Source organism: Athene noctua, chromosome Z (genome assembly GCF_965140245.1).
Source record: "Athene noctua chromosome Z, bAthNoc1.hap1.1, whole genome shotgun sequence".
In the NCBI taxonomy this organism is placed as follows: domain Eukaryota; kingdom Metazoa; phylum Chordata; class Aves; order Strigiformes; family Strigidae; genus Athene; species Athene noctua.
Window position 1 is genome coordinate 27,943,084 of NC_134077.1, and position 17,273 is coordinate 27,960,356.

Below are 17,273 nucleotides of genomic sequence, written 5' to 3' on the forward strand. Positions count from 1 at the left end.
CAAAAAATAATGCTATGTGCTCTGCCAGGCACTCTGCATAACGACAGGATCCCACAGTTTTTATGTACCTCTGACTTCAAGCTCCACTTGAGCTCCCTTGCCCATCCCCCTCAGGACTGATGTATATGTTGAAGTTGGCTTGCATGTTTCCAAACTCCATTGCCCTAACTCATGCCTGCCTTGTAGCTGGGCTGTGAGACTTCTGTTGAGAGATGATTGCTTTTCACTTTTCTGTATATACACATAGATAAAAAAAGAAATCCAGCCTCAAAGAACCTGCAGTCTAACTGGCATAAAATAAAGGACTTGGAGAAGGCACACTTGTTCCCACTGTGCAGGGAGGAAGAAAAATGCAGCATTTGAGAACTGAACTCACATAATTATTCAAGGGTTTCATTTTCATGAACAGAAGCCAGCATCATCTTCCTCTGAAGTCTGGCAGTTATTATAAGGCCAAGTGCAGGGAGGGAAACAGGGGCCGAACAGAGACTGACCCTTGACTCCCTTTCCTCAACTGTCTTGTAGGGCAGCACATTCTTCTTCAGAATGCACAGAAAGGGTAAGTGTTGAGCGCTGTGCATTCAGGCTTTGCTACAGAGAGATTTTAGCCTTTTCTTGCTCAGTCTGTTACAGCCTGTGTTTGCCAGACGATGTGGCTATGTTGCTCTTATGTTCCCCTTATTTCCAGGGAAAGAGAATGATTTTGATCTGAGCCCTTCCACAAAGGCAGGCATTAACAAGGAGAGCCAAATCCCTCTGTGCCCTGTAAGTGATACCTCTTTCTCTTGAACAGGAAGGAATGACCCTTACGACAGACACAACAAACAGTCTCAGAACTGTCTGACTGGATATTGGATATGGGTGTCTGAAGTCTGGTGAGGATGAATAGCAGACAGAGATAATAAAAGAAAATGTGTGAGACTCAAACCTTCCTGGGCCCTGGTAATGATACCCTCTTGCAGGTCAACTTGTTCTCCTTGTTCTCTGGTAATGGGCTGTCTGGAATAGCAAGTAGTAAGAGAAAACCAGTCAGACTGGATGTGCACCTGAATGCCTCCAAAGAAGCAGCAGACATTTTTGGAAACCAGATGTTCTACCAACATCCATGATGAACTTCTTTGTATCCTCTACTGAGATCTGTTACCCTCTTATAACCTAAGTGGAAAATGATGTTTTTACATGTGTGTAGCCAAAGCAGATTGTCTTTAGTGTCATTCTACCAAGCAGAGATGATGGGGCAGTGAATGGGACAGTCTGTGTGGCAATTTTGTTTAGGGTGGCTGGTAACAGCAAGAGCACAAGTAGGTATAGGCAGTGTTTAGCTTGCGTGGCCAGATCTTGCCTAGACAAAGGTAAAGAGCAGTAACAGGGAACAGCAAAGAGGGATACTGCTGTGGCTGTTTGTGGTGAAGAAGGTGCAGAGCTGAAGTGATAGAAATACAGAAGTTCAATTAACATAAGCTTTCCCCAAACAGCACACTGAGGCACACAAGATAGCGTTACCACTGGAGACTGGCATTACAGGATTGTGAGATATGTCTTCTGATTCGTGCCCATGTGAGTGATAAAATGCAACTCTCAAGTATGGAACTCTTAAATGCTTTTATACTCTTTTTTTTTTTTTTTTTTATGTAGCCACAGGTTTAAGGAAAATAAGGTGTCATGTACACAGTTCTTGTTGTTTAGACCAGTTGCTGTTGTTAAAGAAAGGAGCAAAGATGGTCTCCGTCACCAAACCAGACAGCAGTATGTTCGGACTATGCTGTGATCAGCCTGTGTTATGACCGCGAAAACACCTGTGCTGGGTCATTCCCTATGCTGAGTCATTCTCCCCTCCATGATGGAAACCTGAGGAAAGCCGAGAAACTTTACTACAACTAGGCAGACCCCTCAGAGAGCACGCCCATCCTCATGAATATGTAAAAGGACTACACTATAAAAAGACTAGGTTTTGGTGTGTGTGCGTCTGTCTTGGTGGAGTGGAGACTCCCAGCACACCCAGCGCCGTTTGCTTGTCTCTATTCAAGCAATAAATTTGGAATTCGGTTTGAAATCTTGGTGAGTCTAAATTTATTTATAACAGAATTTACTATGCAGGATGCAAAGTGTGTGATCGCTTTACAAGGAGCAGGCTTCCTGTCCGTGGCTGTGGTGCAAGGATCTGCTGGTGCAGAGAGGATGTGTTTGTTCTCTCAGTTGGAGAGTTCTCCAAATGGCAGCAGCTGAGAGAAATGGAGAGACCCCAGGGGAGTTGCAAGGCAGTCCCACTTCGAAAGTGGTAAAATTAAAAGCAGTAAACTGCATCAGTCCTCTGCAAATTTTGCCTTCCTCTGAGTGCCCGAGTTTCCTAGATGAGACCCATCCTACAGCCAGGATCACAGTGCACCTTGGAGACAGCAAGAAGCAGCTGGTGCTGGCAGGAAATTCTCTTATTAGACTTGGGTAACTGGGCTTGCAAAATTAAAGTACAACCTGCTGCAGGGCACAAAGGCAGCAGGCTGCATGCAACGTCTAGATGCGAGGCTCCAGGGCCAGAGCTTGTTCTTTTGGTCCGTCTTCAGACCATTGATGCAGGTAAATGGAAAAGGCCAAGTTTTGGCTGCCAGGCAGGTGGCTGAGGATCAAGACCTTGCATTCTTCAAAACACTCTCAATTCCACATGTGAAGTCAGGCATACACAGCAATCCATAGTCTTATTGCCCAAATGAAAAATGAGAGGAAGGACTCAGATCTGTGAAGCACTAGGAAGCCTTCTGGGACAAGAGGAGCCTGAAGAAGAAGAGTGGGCTCCACTTTGATTGTAAGGCAGGGAGGTTTCTGGCACAGAAAATTCAAAGGCTCCTGGAGGAATATTTGAAGTAAAGCTGGGGGAAAGCACACAGACACACAAGAGCACCCAGTTCGAACTGCTGTGATCTAAAAAGTGGATATAGATAGGGTTCAGTGCAGCTCAGGAAATACCAGAAGGGAAATAAAAAGAACAACTGCAATGAATAAGGAAAGCAAATCAGACTGCTAGTGTCAACTGGCATAAGCAAAATTAAGTGATTCAGTAAGGGCAGAACTTACAGGTGCTGGCACACCCATGCATGAAGCCCCAGAAAGAAGTTAGGGGGGCTTATGAGCACTCTGATACAGTGGGCATCGCAGAGAGCTGGGATATGGAGGATTGATGGGATTCAATGGTACCTGGCTGCCAGTTTCGTAGCAATGATGTGATAAGGTGTTCAGGGGACAGAATGGCACTTCTGCGTGAAAGACTCTGAAAGCAGCAACAGCGTCAAAGCATTATGGAAAAGAAAAGCATCACAGGACATGTGGGTGGAAATCACAGACCAACAATAAAAATGTCTTTTTCATGTTGTACCACTGACCTCCTTGATTGGGGAGAGTGATCAAGAAGTGCTAAGTAGGATTTGCCATGCTGTGAAGTGTGGACAGGTAGTAGTAGGGGGATCCCTACTACTGGGTCAATGACTTCTGAAGAGTGAAGTGCAGAGAGAACATCTCTGGGTGCAATAAATGATGGCTGCCTAAGACAACTAGTCCTAGAGCCCACAGGAGAAGATTCCTACAGAATTTGGCCTGGACTGGTGGATTACTTGCATGTAAAAGAGCGTTTTTTTACATGGGCTGTTCTCTAACAAGAACAAACATACAACCAATTTTAACTATGGAGCAGGGAAGGTAGACCCCCCAAAAATGCCACATTCAGGTATTCTTGTACTCCTGCTCAAGAAAGGGGGAAAAGGGCTATGGATCAGGTAAATGCCAAACTCCTCTTCACCTCTCAGTGCAATCTGAGAAGTAGGGGGAGCCCAATGAAACCACCAAGAGATCAATTTGAAACAGATAAAGGGAATATACTACTTTGCACAGGAGCTATCAGTCTTCTGGAACCTGCTATCCCAGGAGGCTGTGAAGGCAGGGAGCAGCAGCTCATGCAAAAAGGGACTAGGCAAATTCACAGGTAACAGGTCTATAAACAGATACAGAAAGGATTGGCAAGCATGTATTTCTTCCTTTGCAATTTAACAGTTATGGGTCCTGAGGAATCAAAGGGTAATGGACTGCAGATAACAAGCACGGTCACATGCTCTGCCTAAATAGCTTCCCCTTCTGCTACTGTCAGAAAGAGTACTAGGGCAGATGCAGCACTGATCTAACCTGACAGGCCTTGTTAGTTTGTGGACTAAAAACCTAACAATTTTGTTGACAGAAAAGTAGGTGTCTATGTTAGAAAGTTGTAATATACATCACAAAAATCAGAGCAAGGGCTTTCTTTACTATTGTACAGTTGCAGTTTTTAAATGCTTCTTCAGTTAAAGAGGGAGGAATGGTAACTACACACATGATTTCTTCTGGACTGCTCTCGTATTTCAGGCTATGCACTTCCTGAAGTCAATTACTGGATCTAGGCTTAGGAGGTTAGTTCAGTGTCTCTTATCTATAATGTACCTATTACTTTTCAGCTGTGATGCTGACATAGGAAATACTAGAAATTCTGCTTTACTGAGACACAGAAATTATTTATTATGGAGAACAGTTGCCAAAACACTAATAGGATCTGGACTCCTGATAGAATCAGAGTGGTTGTTGTTTAAAGAAACCTCTGGAGGTCATCTGGTCCAATCCCCCTGCTCAAGCAGGGACACCTACAGCTGGCTGCCCATGACCACGTGCAGATGGCTTTTGAATACCTCAAAGGATGGAGAGACTCCACGAGCTCTCTGAGCAACCTGTGCCAGTCCCTGGTCTCCCTCACAGTGAAAAAGCACTTCCACATGTGCAGAGGGAACCTCCAGTTTGTGCCTGTTGCTTGTTATCCTGTCACTGGGCACCACTGAAAGTTCTTTGCACTCCCCCCATCAGATATTTATACAAATTCATCATCTCCCCCTCTGAGCCTGCTCTTCTCCAGGCTTAAATCCCAGCTCTCTCAGTCTTTCCTCATAGGATTGATGCTCCAGCCCCTTCAGCATCTCAGCGGCCCTTTGTTGGACTCTTTGCAGTAATGTTCATGACAATCTTACGGAGGAGTCCATCACTGGACACAGTATTTGAGGTGTGATCTCACCGGTGCTGAGTAGAGAGAAAGGATCACCTCCCTCAACCTGCTGGCAACACTCATCCTAATACAGTTCAGGACACTCTTGGTCCTCTTTGTGGCAAGGGTGTATTACTGGCTCATGTTCAACTTGGTGTTCACAAAAACCCCAAAGCCTTCTCTGCAGAGGCTCTTTCTAGCCAGGCTGTCCCAGCATGTCTTGGTGCCTGAGCCTGTTCCTCCTCAGGTGCAAGACTTTGCACTTTCCCATATCAAACTGCTTGAAGTTCTTGTTGGCCCATTTCTCCACCCTGTTAATGTCCCTCTGGATTGCAGCATAACCCTCTGGTGTACCAGACACTGGAAACCAGTTTTGTGTTATCTTTAAGCTTGCTGAGGCTATGCTCTGCTGCATCATCTAGATCATTAATGAAGATTATTGAAGCAATACTGTAAGTGCCACTGCTGCAGTGATAAGCATAAACTAGCAAACTGAAGAATATTCACTCTGGCTGCACTAATGTTATATGGGTTTTGAATCAGAACTAGCTCATGACTAATTAGAAGAGCAAATGCGCATCCACTTGCAAACTGTTCATGTTTCAACTGACTGAATTTTCCTCTTCATCTCTTTCCTTTTCTTAGCAGAAACAAGTCTGCATAAAGTTGTTTGCTAATTTAAACAACACGGCACTGCTAAACACTCAGAAGCCAGTGTCAAAAACAAATGCAGCAAAAGAAGTTTTGCATGCATATTACAGCCCAGGTTATGTACAGTACACAGGGTCCTCGATGGAAAATTCTGCCCTGTTTCTTCATACAATAGAGAAAACAAAATTAATAGTCCACCATGTGGAGACCTCTCAGATATGCAGCTGATCACTGACCATGCCCTGTCACACATGGCTCGCAGGGGGTTGTGACATTGGAGCACACCAACCAAATGCATTCAGCTACAAAAGATGTACCTGAACTGTGTACGCTGTTCAAGGGATGGTTATCCTGCTGTACTGCATCTTGTTTTGCTGCACTCTGATCTGGACAGTGAGATATAGGTTATGAAAATGTTTAGGGAGTCTTGTTCAACAGTGTGTATTAATAATCAAACAGATAATAGCAGAGAAATTCAGGAACATGGTGTTCCTCTAAAGATTAGTTTCTGCACTCTGTTAAAACCACAGCACAGATGACTCATCAGCAGAGGACTCTGCATCTTGAAAACAGGATGGCAACAAGGCTACCGCATATCCCCACTGTAATTTCCTTTTCCTGCTAGCCCACCAACAAAACAGCCCATAATGCTAAGAAACTCAGGCCACAGATGCACAAGGCAGTCAAACTGGTTAAAATTGCTGTGTTGCACACCAGTGATGCTGAACAGCGCATGTGCACATGTCCTTATTCTTCTCAGTAGGTGGAGGAGAAGGTGAGTGGGTCAAATCAATCCAGTCAGAAGTAATGCAAAGTAGAATCACCTTACGCTTACATAAGATCTTGCCCTGAGGTTTGTAACATGGATTATTTTAATAAAAATAATGAACCTTTTGAGAGACGCCACTGACAGGTAACTGGAGTATTTCCTAAGCTGACATGAGTCACCACTGCCCCTCATGTCTCACAACAGTACTTGGTCAAGACCAGTAACATCCTCAGTATGCACACATCTTAACTCTGCTTTTCTGAAACTTGATTTGACAACCAAACTCTTGGTTTCATCTCACTCTGGTAGAGCGCTCCTCCACTGAGCTGTACAGAAAAAGTTTAATCTGTTTTTAACAATGAGAAATCAGGTGATGTTGTAAGATTTCAGTCACTTCAAGGAATGTATCTGTGGTCTTACTGACAAGCAGAATTAGCACTCATCGGCTGTAAATTCATAAGAGACTAAATCAGTGGCTGAGAAAAATAACTCAGTAACAGCAACAAGGATTGCTAAAAGTTTTAAATAATCATTGACAACAGATGATGCTCCCCCTACTGGTGGATTCCTCTGTTGTGTAAGTACGGCTGCTTCTGTGAAGCACCAAATTGGGTCAGATAGTAAAGGCACAAAATGTTTGCAAATCAATAACGATTAGGAGCTACGCTTTGATGGCACCTAAGGTAAATCCACACAAAAACCCTCTGAAGTCCACAGCAATGACTCCAGAATTACATTAGACAATGTAAATCTGAGTTCTTGATAATATGCAATAAGCTTGCTTTCCTTTAGAGATGTAGAAAATAGCTATAAGCAAACCCCCACACTACTTAAGGAGCATCACATGATGACCTTCACTCACACACCAACCACAGAACACCTCCTAAAGCAACCTGGTGCAGTATACCAGCTTTCTGCACACTGACTTGTTACACTGTAACTCCCTGAAGAACTTCAGGGTCAGGCTTTAAAAGTTTATTTCAGCAATTGCTTCTGTTGTGTGGTATAAAATCCAGGTTGGGGTGTCCCTGCTGCAGTTGTGCCCTCAGGCAGTCTGAGAAACTGTTTAAAATGGCTTGCAGTGGTCCAGAGCACACTACTACTTCCTCCTTGATAAAAGCCTTCATCATTATACAAGTCATTTGATCCACTGACTCATTTTATCCCTTTGTCTAATTTTTTTACTTTTTTTTTTCTGTAAGATGATCAGCTTTCAGTGCAAAAGTGTTTCAGACCAGAAGTCATCTTAAGCTACTTCTAAATCCTACATGCCAGACATCTAAAAAAACCTCACACAACTACTTGACCATAACAATAACATCACTGAAAGAGGAAAACTTACCCATACTTCTAGACGAACGCTTTTTTTAATTCAAGTACTATAAATATTCTTGAAAAATTCTGAATGTACAGCAACTGACACAAGAGAAACACAAACAGCAAGAAAAAGCCATTTTTGAAGGTGCCCACACAAAGCAACGATGCCTACACTTAACTGGTATGTGCTAAGATACATCAAGAAGCCACACAATACAGTATCTCCAATCACATATTTAGTTACTACATATGTGAAGTTTATATCTTGTCATTAGACAACACTAATTGGATGAACCTTTCTAGATCATCCATGTTATAACCTTGTAGCTACAGAATTAATGCGAAAAGATGCAGTAGGTCCCAAATCATTCCTGGCATCTATAATCAAATACTTTGAATTCCACTCTAACAGGAACAGATCTATGAATATTATTACCTGCACTGCCAACGTGCTGAGTGAAGAGCCAGTAACCACACTATCTTACTGAAACTCGAGTTTTTCCAGTGACCTGAAAGCAGTGAACCAGTAGACTTCATGATGTACAGCAACAGAAGTCCTGATCAAGTGACAGGTGGTAGATTAACTGCAATGTGTTAAAATACAAGTTGACTACATAAATCAGTATTCAAAGCTTTTTTGAAGACTAACGCTCCCCACTCCCACATGCAAACAAAACAATTAGACCACATTCATATATTAATTTTTATTTTCCAATACAATATTCACAGGGTCTGCTTTTTGTCTTACTCAAACAAATTCTATTTTTTCCCCCCAAACTAAAACAAGAACTGACATTTTGGGACATGAAAGGAAGTTCTGTAAACATAAAACATCCAAGGAATAGCTGAAACCCAGGGCCTCTAGCAATTAAAAACATAGTTATATCCCCTTTAACGCAGAGCGTTTATTTGTGCATCACATCATTAACCAAACTACTCTTTTCATATATTAAAAAGATGCAGCTTTAACCAAAAGTCACAATGCATTTCTTCACCCACTGCACGTTAGCATGTTTTATTATATCCTATTCAGTCACTTTTTTTAAAAACTATATACAGCTATGTTTAAACATGTATAGTTGTGCCATGTTTTTAATAACACAAAAATAAAGGCATTCTTAAGCTATTGCTGCATATTATGCAGCAAAGGACTGGTTCAGATATCTAACAAACGCAAAAGTCAAGTTCACTCAGCCTCTGCAGTGGGAGTAATTCTGAGCTAACAGTCATCTCACTTCACACATTCAAACATTATGAAAGAACAGAAAAACATACGCAATGGCCAACCATTATTTGTTTTACCCCATTGTTTATCAATTTTGACAGCACACAGAAAAACTCAGTGGGGAAAAAACCCAACACATTTCAATCTTTAAAACTAATGCTTTTGTTGTGATTAAAGCTACACAAGTGATATTCAAACTCCAGAAGATAATAGTGGACACTACCAAAATTAAATCATGTTTTCATGTGACACTTGCAGCACCCAAAGTGTACCACTTGCTTCATTACTGTGTGCAACACAGCACAAAAAGTACTGAGTATTACTTGCCAAAACACAAGAATAAAGCATATAGGTACAATCAAGAACTATGTGTGCAGGCACAGATTTGAATCAGAAGAAGCAAGCAGTAGTTCTTTTGTTTTCTGATCTTTGTGATTCTAACTATTTCTGGGAAGCTTGCATCCCAAAATGGGGCTGCAGTATTTAAAATTCAGAACAGGATAGAAAAATGTTATATATAATCCTGAATTTTACATACATTAAGCTTTAATACCCCCATGATCTTTTAAATCTTGAGCTGTTTGAGGTTTTTCTTCAATTTTCAAGAAGGCAGTCATTCAGTTCACGACACACTATGTGCTCTTTCATTTTTTTTAGCCATCACAGGATTTTAAAATTAAGTAATCTTAGATCAATTTTTCAGACTGCTCAAGTCTCACCTGTACATGTAATTTCAAATTTTTGCTAAAAATAATAGAGACAATTAGTAAGGGTTCAGCATTCTTTCTCTGCTTGCTGAGAACTTAAGAAGCATCTTTTGATTTAGCCAGTAATAAATGATGATTTTTTTCACTTTAGTTTAGTTTGTGTGCATTTAAGAATTGGTCAGTCTACTTACTCCTTCAGAGCCATTTGAAGGAGTGTTAGCCTCATTATGACCAGCTCAATTCAGGCTACTTGTATGTACGTACACTTACTACCTTCCACATACAAATAAAACTTTACAGTACATAAGCTATTAAAGACATGATCAGTGGAAACAACGTAACTATAACTCTACAAAAAAGATAACCTAAAATAATAAAACATTTCCTGACCACTAGCAAAAAAGAGTGGCAATTAGATGCACAAGGCCATCATGTATCAGTGCACCACACACAGGAAAGTAAAACTTACAGCACTTGTGCAATGCAGTATCAATATCAAATTGGTGTCTTAACAGGAAAACAATTTAGTAAAAAGCTTTGTATGTGCCTAACATAATATAACCTTGTCCAGTGCTGGTGCTGGGCTGCTTAAACTAAGCTACTTCTGGTCTTAAATTCAAAAAGCAGCAGCAGCATATACAAGTACAGAAACAGTACAGTTTCAGTGACAAAGTTACAAGATTTCCTCTTCTGTTGCATCTTCTTTAAATGAACTTGGAGATTTGGATTTTTGAATACAGAAAGCGGATTTCCTGAGTAGTCTCAGCTTACAATTTGTTCAGTAAAACAAACTTTGTAAAAGAGGAAAGGCATTTATTTTAATACAGAATAATGTTTAAGCAAACATACTCATGTATAAAATTTAGCAAGTTTTGGAGATGGAGACTTATCAGGCTGATGGAGAATGTGCACCATGATACAGTGTCAAGCTTGCATCAATTTTACTAATAAGCAAAGGGTATCACTGGATTTTTTTTTAACAGCAAATCAAAACAGTGCACTACAGGGTTATTTTAAAGTGTTACGCTGCAGATGGCTAATCTTACTAGTAAAAATCAAACTCAGTTTGGATTATAATCAGTAGAAATAAAGAGAGGCTGGTCACTGCCAGATATTTAATACAGGAATCAGAAAACACTTAAGTTCCAAAATATTTTCAAAGTATTTCAAATCATGTGTCCCTTTCATAACTTTCTGGATTTGTTTTGTGATTTTTAAGGGATGAGGGGGAGACACATTTGAATGTTGCATATATTCAGATCATTCAGGTACCTACAATTACTTGGAGAACAGTTAATTTTTACAGATGAGTAGCACACAATGACCTGAAGCATTACCACTACCAGTTATGATCCAACACGGGTTGTTGTGGTTCTTTTATCAGAGAAGAAGCTTTTGAGAAGAAATACCTGCCCAATACTAACAACAAGAAGGATGATTGCTTCCCCTATTGACCAGTAGGCCACTCTCGTGTTTAAATCCTCGGCTCTGCTGCGGCCCTGTGCTTCTCTCAAGCGGAAGTGAGTCTGATAATCGATGACAGACTTCAAAGCTTCATGAATTGAAACACATGCAGACTCCATCTAGAGAAGTAAACAAATACATACCACGATTAAGAACCCTTCTGGTGCTTTTTCTGCAAAGTTTTGTGGTTTCATATTTAAAATTAGGATTTAACCCCTGCAAGCAAAGGGTTACCTCAGTGCATTGTCAAGACTGAAATACTGTAAATGCAGTAAAATTTAATTTAATCAAACTCTACATACAGGATGGTGACAGACTCTTAAATACAGAAGACTGTAAAACTGCATATCGAATAAAAAGCACCAGGCTCTGAGAATAACAAATCTTAAATTCATGTACATCTGGGTTCAAAACAAACATTAGAAACTCTTTTGAAATGTCAGTGATGCCCCAGTAGTTAATTCCACACTTATCAGGAAAATAAGCAGTTGCTTATTGCATGAATACTAAATGCTTCTGTGTTTCAAAGTATGACATGCTTCATTGTGTAATTCTCATTGAAGTTGTACAGCATCCTAAAATCTACATTACTGAACTCAACATGTTCTCTGGCAAGAGACCCTTCTCTTAGTCTGGTACACGAAAAGTGATTAGAGAAAGGACAATTCTGTTACCTTTCAGTGTTCCCAAATGCTCCAGAATATAATCTTATAACAAATTGTCCAACTTCACTGTCATTTTTCATTAAAAAAAAGTATTACCATTTTTTCAAGCCCTAGATACTTTTTCATGTAAGCTTCTTCCAGTTTATCTGCTCTAAGTAAACGTCAGTACTCCTCACTGTGTTTTGATCACCAAGACATTAATCAACAAATCTTCAAAATACTTGATTTCTAGTCACAATTTGTTTTCCTGTTTCATGGCTTAAAATTAGTATTTCCTGAAGATCAAACAACACAAACTATTATTAAAGAAAATGTTTAACACCCTGATAGGACCACTGTAAATTACCTCTATCTGTGTCTAACCATCTTTACACATTGACGACTTTCAAGACAGGTGTCTGAAAAGTCTAAGATATTCTTCTCAACAGAATTCAGGAAGAGGTTTTCCAAACTAAGTTCTGCCAACGGTCCCACTGATAAATTATAGAGCTCTCCTAGTCTGCACAAGAGATTTAAACACAAAGTCAATCTGGTTTCATGGTTTCACTTTTTACTGTCCCTATGAAAGGCTGCTCAAATTTGGTCATTACAAGCCTCAAGAAAACTGCAACAAGAATCTTCTTAGCAAAGACGTACTGTACTCCAAAGATTAATCTTCCCACTTCCAAATACCTTCTTTGCATTGTGTACATTACAGTGATAAACTATTTTTTTATATATCTTCTCCTACAGGCTGCAAGGGACTCCAGAGATGCAAGACCCAGGAAATGCATGTTCTGTGTTCTCAAAATCCCTCTGCTGATGCCAAGATAGGAAAAGAAAAGCCAGACATAACAGAACACACAGACTGAACAGAATCAAGACTGAAGTAAGGAAAAGAGATGGAAAGATAGAGGATCAAGAATCAGAATAAAAAATAAAGTGGAGCAGAAGAATGAGAAGAAGAAAGAGCTAAGAGCTGTAGTTGAATTCACAGCAAGTGGTGTACTCATTACACATCTCAGCTACTCCAGACTTATGGGAGCTAAATTCAAGTGAGACTGACATTTGGGAAGCAGTATTTATACTGTTGAGTTCTGACTAGCAAAATAGCACCCATGTCCAGCATTCTTTTTTTTTTTTTCTTTTTTGTTTAAAGTGAGGTTTGTCAATGGTTACAATCTAAGGACATTAGTGGGAATTCATGAAGCAAGTATTCCAAGGGAAGCTGTGATGGATTTACATTCGGTAGAGATGGCATAAAACCGTAAACTCTTGAGAATATTCTAATAATACTAATACTCCAACACTTTGTAGTCTCTTATGAAGGATAAATGTCTTCTTTTCCATTTTAAAAATGGCAGTTATGTGAGAGGTCAGCTTAAGTACTCCCCCCCAAAAAAGACTCTACCATTTTAAATACAAAACCAGTTTAAAATATAAAAAAAAATATAAAAACAATTCTTGAAGTTTCTCCAAAGTTTGGAAATTTTTAAAACTCTAATCCACTGATATTTACAGTTTGTGAATTTCACACAACTATGGTATTAAAAGGAAGCTCCCTTAAAAAAAAAAAAAAATGGCCTAGAGTTCAAGTTACTATCCTAATTTTCTCTTTAGCATTTGGTGATTCCTCCTCAGCTCTGTCCTGTGTTCTATAAATCCTATCTCAAGAAAACTTATTTGTATTACTTCAGATTATTTTAAAAGCTCCAATGCGCTGATTTTCAAAAGTGATACAGATATCTAATGCAGCTGAACTTGAAAAAACACCTCCTCCACCTGACATCTCCTGTCAAACACAACAGCACTTTACCTGAGTAAGTGCAGTTACTCTGTTCTCACTAGGAAACAGTGGTGGATCTTCTCCAACCTGGAAATCAAAGTACACAGTTTTGTGTGTGAAAGTAGAGAATTCGTTGCTGAAGCAGAATTTGTATGTTCCATTTCTGGATGCAGTAAACGTGAAGCTATCATATTGTTTCTTCATCTCTTTATACAATACAATGCCATCGGGATCTTCCAACCGACAGTCAACATCATAATGACCTCCAGTGATCACCTGAAAACAAAAATCAAGAAAGTGTCTTTTTAACAAAACAGACATTTATACATTTCTTCTAAGAAGCATGATTTGTCAAGTGGCACTGCAAAATTTTTGCTTTAACAAATGTTTTTAAAATATAATGCATTAATTTGAAAATCTTTCAAAGCCAGCCTGCAAAATTATTTTCTTATGGAAGACACACAGAACATTATTCAAATTACTTCAGTTTCAGAATAGGCAATTTTTGTTACTTTGTTATGAATAATTGTACAACAGCAAAGGCTACAGCAGATGAAACCTGATGCAAAGGCATTACTGTAAGAAATCAACCACTTGCTGTATCCACAACTCCATGGAATTGATTTAGTGGACTAAGATGCTAAAATGCAGTAAGACTACTCCTTTCTGTAGGGCCAAAGGATCATTTAGCACAGGATTATTTAGCAAAGGATTATTTAGCACAAACTGCTTTAGGCTGCAGGAATGGCATTCGACTAGTAGAACAGGTATTTCAACAAGGCTTGTCTTCAGGTCTGCTAGTGAACAGAGCAATGTTCTGGGGGGACCTGCTGCCTCCCTCCTGCAGTTAACCACAGCATTTCTTCCCAGAACCAGCACATTTGGATAATGCCTACAAGTAACTTAAAACTTCTCATGATTGTCTCAAGGGGTTTTTTTTCAGGCGTTGATTATTGTTGACTTACAGCATATTGCTCTGTAGAATAGCTATCCCACCTCTACACAAAGACTAACTGGTAGCTTAGGTATTCATAACTTGGTGGTCTGATGACTCTTACAGTAGTTTTACCTTAATGCTTGCTCCAAACTTTTTGCTTTTAAGATAAAGCATGCTGACAAAGGAAGAGACTTCTATCTAAAGGCACATCCTTTTTATATGCATGCAGCAGTCACTGAAATATTTTAGTATCTGAATATCTGCACTTCAGTTCACATATTATTACTTAACACTCGTATTAGTTTACCTAGGGATTAAGTTATTACAACGATAACGTTAATGGCACAACTGAAATAACACGAGATCTGAGCAGCAGCTACGCTGCAAACAGAAGTTTAAAAAATATTCAGTTGGCAAGCAATTATCTTCACAGTTTTTCCAAAAATGTGATGACAGGATACAAAAAGAAAAAAAAAGTGGATGTCTGGATCCCCGGATGTCTCTCCCTGGATGTCTGCAACTAGTTGGGTTTTTCATACAAAAAAGCTTACCATTACTTGGAATGAAAAACAAAATAAGATTTTCTATAAAGAAACAATGGTTCATTTTTGAAGAATGATCTCAAATTTGACAGAGGTGTGCTTGATTACATCAAAGTCATTCACACTGAAAGGGCCAGTTTACATACACATGCCAAAGATTTGCTAGAGCTTTAAAGTTCCCCTGAGATTCTTTCCAACAGGTCTTGCTAGAGCCTCCTCTCAGCACTTAAAACATACTCCCAAAGGACATGCACACAGAATTTCAGTCTACCAGTGGTTGGTCAAATCCAAACTTGCCTTTTACCAATTCTACTCCTGTTCTGATCACTGACAAAAGTGACAGGGGCAGGCTTTATCTGTCCAGCAACATCCAGTGATACCCACTTGAAAACAGGGGGGAAAGTACTACACAGAAAAGACTTTATGAAAAAAACAGACAACGAAAAGAAACATTTGGGTAGGGAAAAACATATCTAAGAACTAGAAGATGTAGGACAGAGTAACAAGGTCCAGTATTTGGCAGCAATGCTTTCCAAAATACTAAGGTGGGACAGCAGATGGGAAAAAAAAAAAAGGGACTTCAACAGCTTGGACCATTAAAGTATACAACTCCTTCAAAAGCCCCTAATCGTAACCATGATTCCCATTTTCAAGGATGGTTTCTCTCTCTCATGCTGCTGCTGTGCTGTCAGTGACTTCACCAGCTGAAGTGACAGGCTGAAAGGCTCCAACCCTGCTGACACACCCAGAGGCACCAAAACCATCAGAGCTGTTTGCTCTATACATCTCAATACAAACAGCACGCTCTACCATGATGACTGCAAGTTCAAACTGTTAGAAACTGGGAAAAGAAAAACTGTGCAGCCTCACTTAGTACATGCACATTAACCATAGCGTTCAATAAGATGTTGGTTGCCTGCATGGTTTATTTTTTGTAAGATTCCCATCTTGCTACATGCCCAGGACACTTTGCTAGTGCTGCATACCTATTCCATCACTTTCTTACTGTTTGCTATGTGAACCCAACTTGAGCCATACTCTGAAATAAGATCCGTTAGCTCCTTAAATTGTATCGTGCTCATCGTGCAAAAGCTTCATAAACCACAAGGAAATTACTTTCATGACATCTTGTTAGGCAAGTGTGCTTTAGGTATTCTCCCCTGTTCAGCTGGGACTCTGCGTGACAGTGCTCACGGTAAAACACAGTCAGTTTTCGAGGCCAGACTTATATGTTTAGCTTAGCTCTGAACTAAACTCTTGCTTCCCCGCCGCTTCTGCAGAGCGAACGACAGCATGCACTATTTCCTTAGATGAGCTGAAAACTCATATTGGATTCAACTGCTGCTCCTGCACCAGGCGCTCCCCGTAACCGCTCAGAGCAGACACTGCCACGCAGTAAATGAGCGAAGCTGAGAGGCTCCCCGGCCAGCACAAGCCCCTCGGCCACCGCTCCCCGACGGCGGGCCGGGCTCCGGGCTGGGGCCCAGCTCTGCCAGCGCAGCGCGGCGCGCCCAGGCCCGGGGCGGCGCTTCCCCGCGAGGCCGCCCCCGGCCGCCCGGCTACCTGGAACTCGAGGGTGCACTTGGTGCCCTGGGCGATCTCCTCGTAGAAGCACTGCTTGGCATTGTCGGGCAGCTCGAAGGTGATCTCGGAGGCCCGCGCGCCACAGGCCGCCATCGCCACCAGAAGCCACAGCGGCAGTCGCCCCCACGGCCCCGCGGCCCGGGAGCCCCGCAGCGGCATCGCCCGGCACGGGGAGAGGCGCGGTAGGGGAACGGGCGCAGAACGAGGCGGAGCGGGGGTAAGGGTGGTAGAGGACGGCCCGGGGGGAGAGGACGGCCCGGCGGAGGCGGCGGCGCCGGCGTGGCGGAGGCGCGGGGCGGGGAGGCGCGCTGCCACCGGAAGCACCCGCGCTGCCACCGGAAGCACCCGCCCTGGGAGGGGCCGCCCGCCGGGAGCGCTTCCGGGTGAGCGCGCGCCGCCCGCGGCGGGGTGGGGCTGCGTGCGTGTGCGCAGCGCGGGGGGGGGGGGCGGCCCTGTCGGGCGCGGGCCGGGCTCCCTGCCCTGTCCGGAGCTCTGCCGCCACGTCCGAGGGATGGAGTTGCCCGGGGTGAGGTTGTCTTCGGGGCCCTGTGAGGCCTAGAGCGGAAATAGCGGGCGCCTACCGCCGAACAGAAGTGAAAA

At 41.7% G+C, this 17,273-nt stretch overlaps 1 protein-coding gene across 2 annotated transcripts; it reads right to left on the minus strand.

Annotated features, from left to right (window-relative positions):
- Window positions 1–8,454: 8,454 nt before the first annotated feature.
- Window positions 8,455–17,017, minus strand: TMED7 (transmembrane p24 trafficking protein 7). 2 transcript variants are annotated; one of them, XM_074932422.1, is made up of 3 exons: window positions 16,653–17,017; window positions 13,698–13,886; window positions 8,455–11,299 (listed from the first exon to the last, which is right to left on the minus strand). In XM_074932422.1, exons 1-3 carry the CDS (start codon window positions 16,830–16,832, stop codon window positions 11,063–11,065), a joined length of 606 nt encoding a protein of 201 aa, XP_074788523.1. In that variant the 5' UTR covers window positions 16,833–17,017; the 3' UTR covers window positions 8,455–11,062. The 2 variants fall into 2 exon arrangements, with proteins under 2 accessions (XP_074788523.1, XP_074788522.1); XM_074932421.1 differs by having other exon boundaries at window positions 13,641–13,886.
- Between the last annotated feature and the right edge of the window lie 256 nt (window positions 17,018–17,273).

Coding starts and splice junctions, on each gene's coding strand:
- TMED7 (XM_074932421.1), bottom strand. CDS start 16,832: ATGCCGCTGCGGGGCTCCCGGGCCGCGGGGCCGTGGGGGCGACTGCCG. Junction 13,887..16,652: donor AGTGCACCCTCGAGTTCCAG/GTAGCCGGGCGG, acceptor TTTTGTTTTCAG/GTGATCACTGGAGGTCATTA. Junction 11,300..13,640: donor GAGTAACTGCACTTACTCAG/GTAAAGTGCTGT, acceptor TTACTTCTCTAG/ATGGAGTCTGCATGTGTTTC.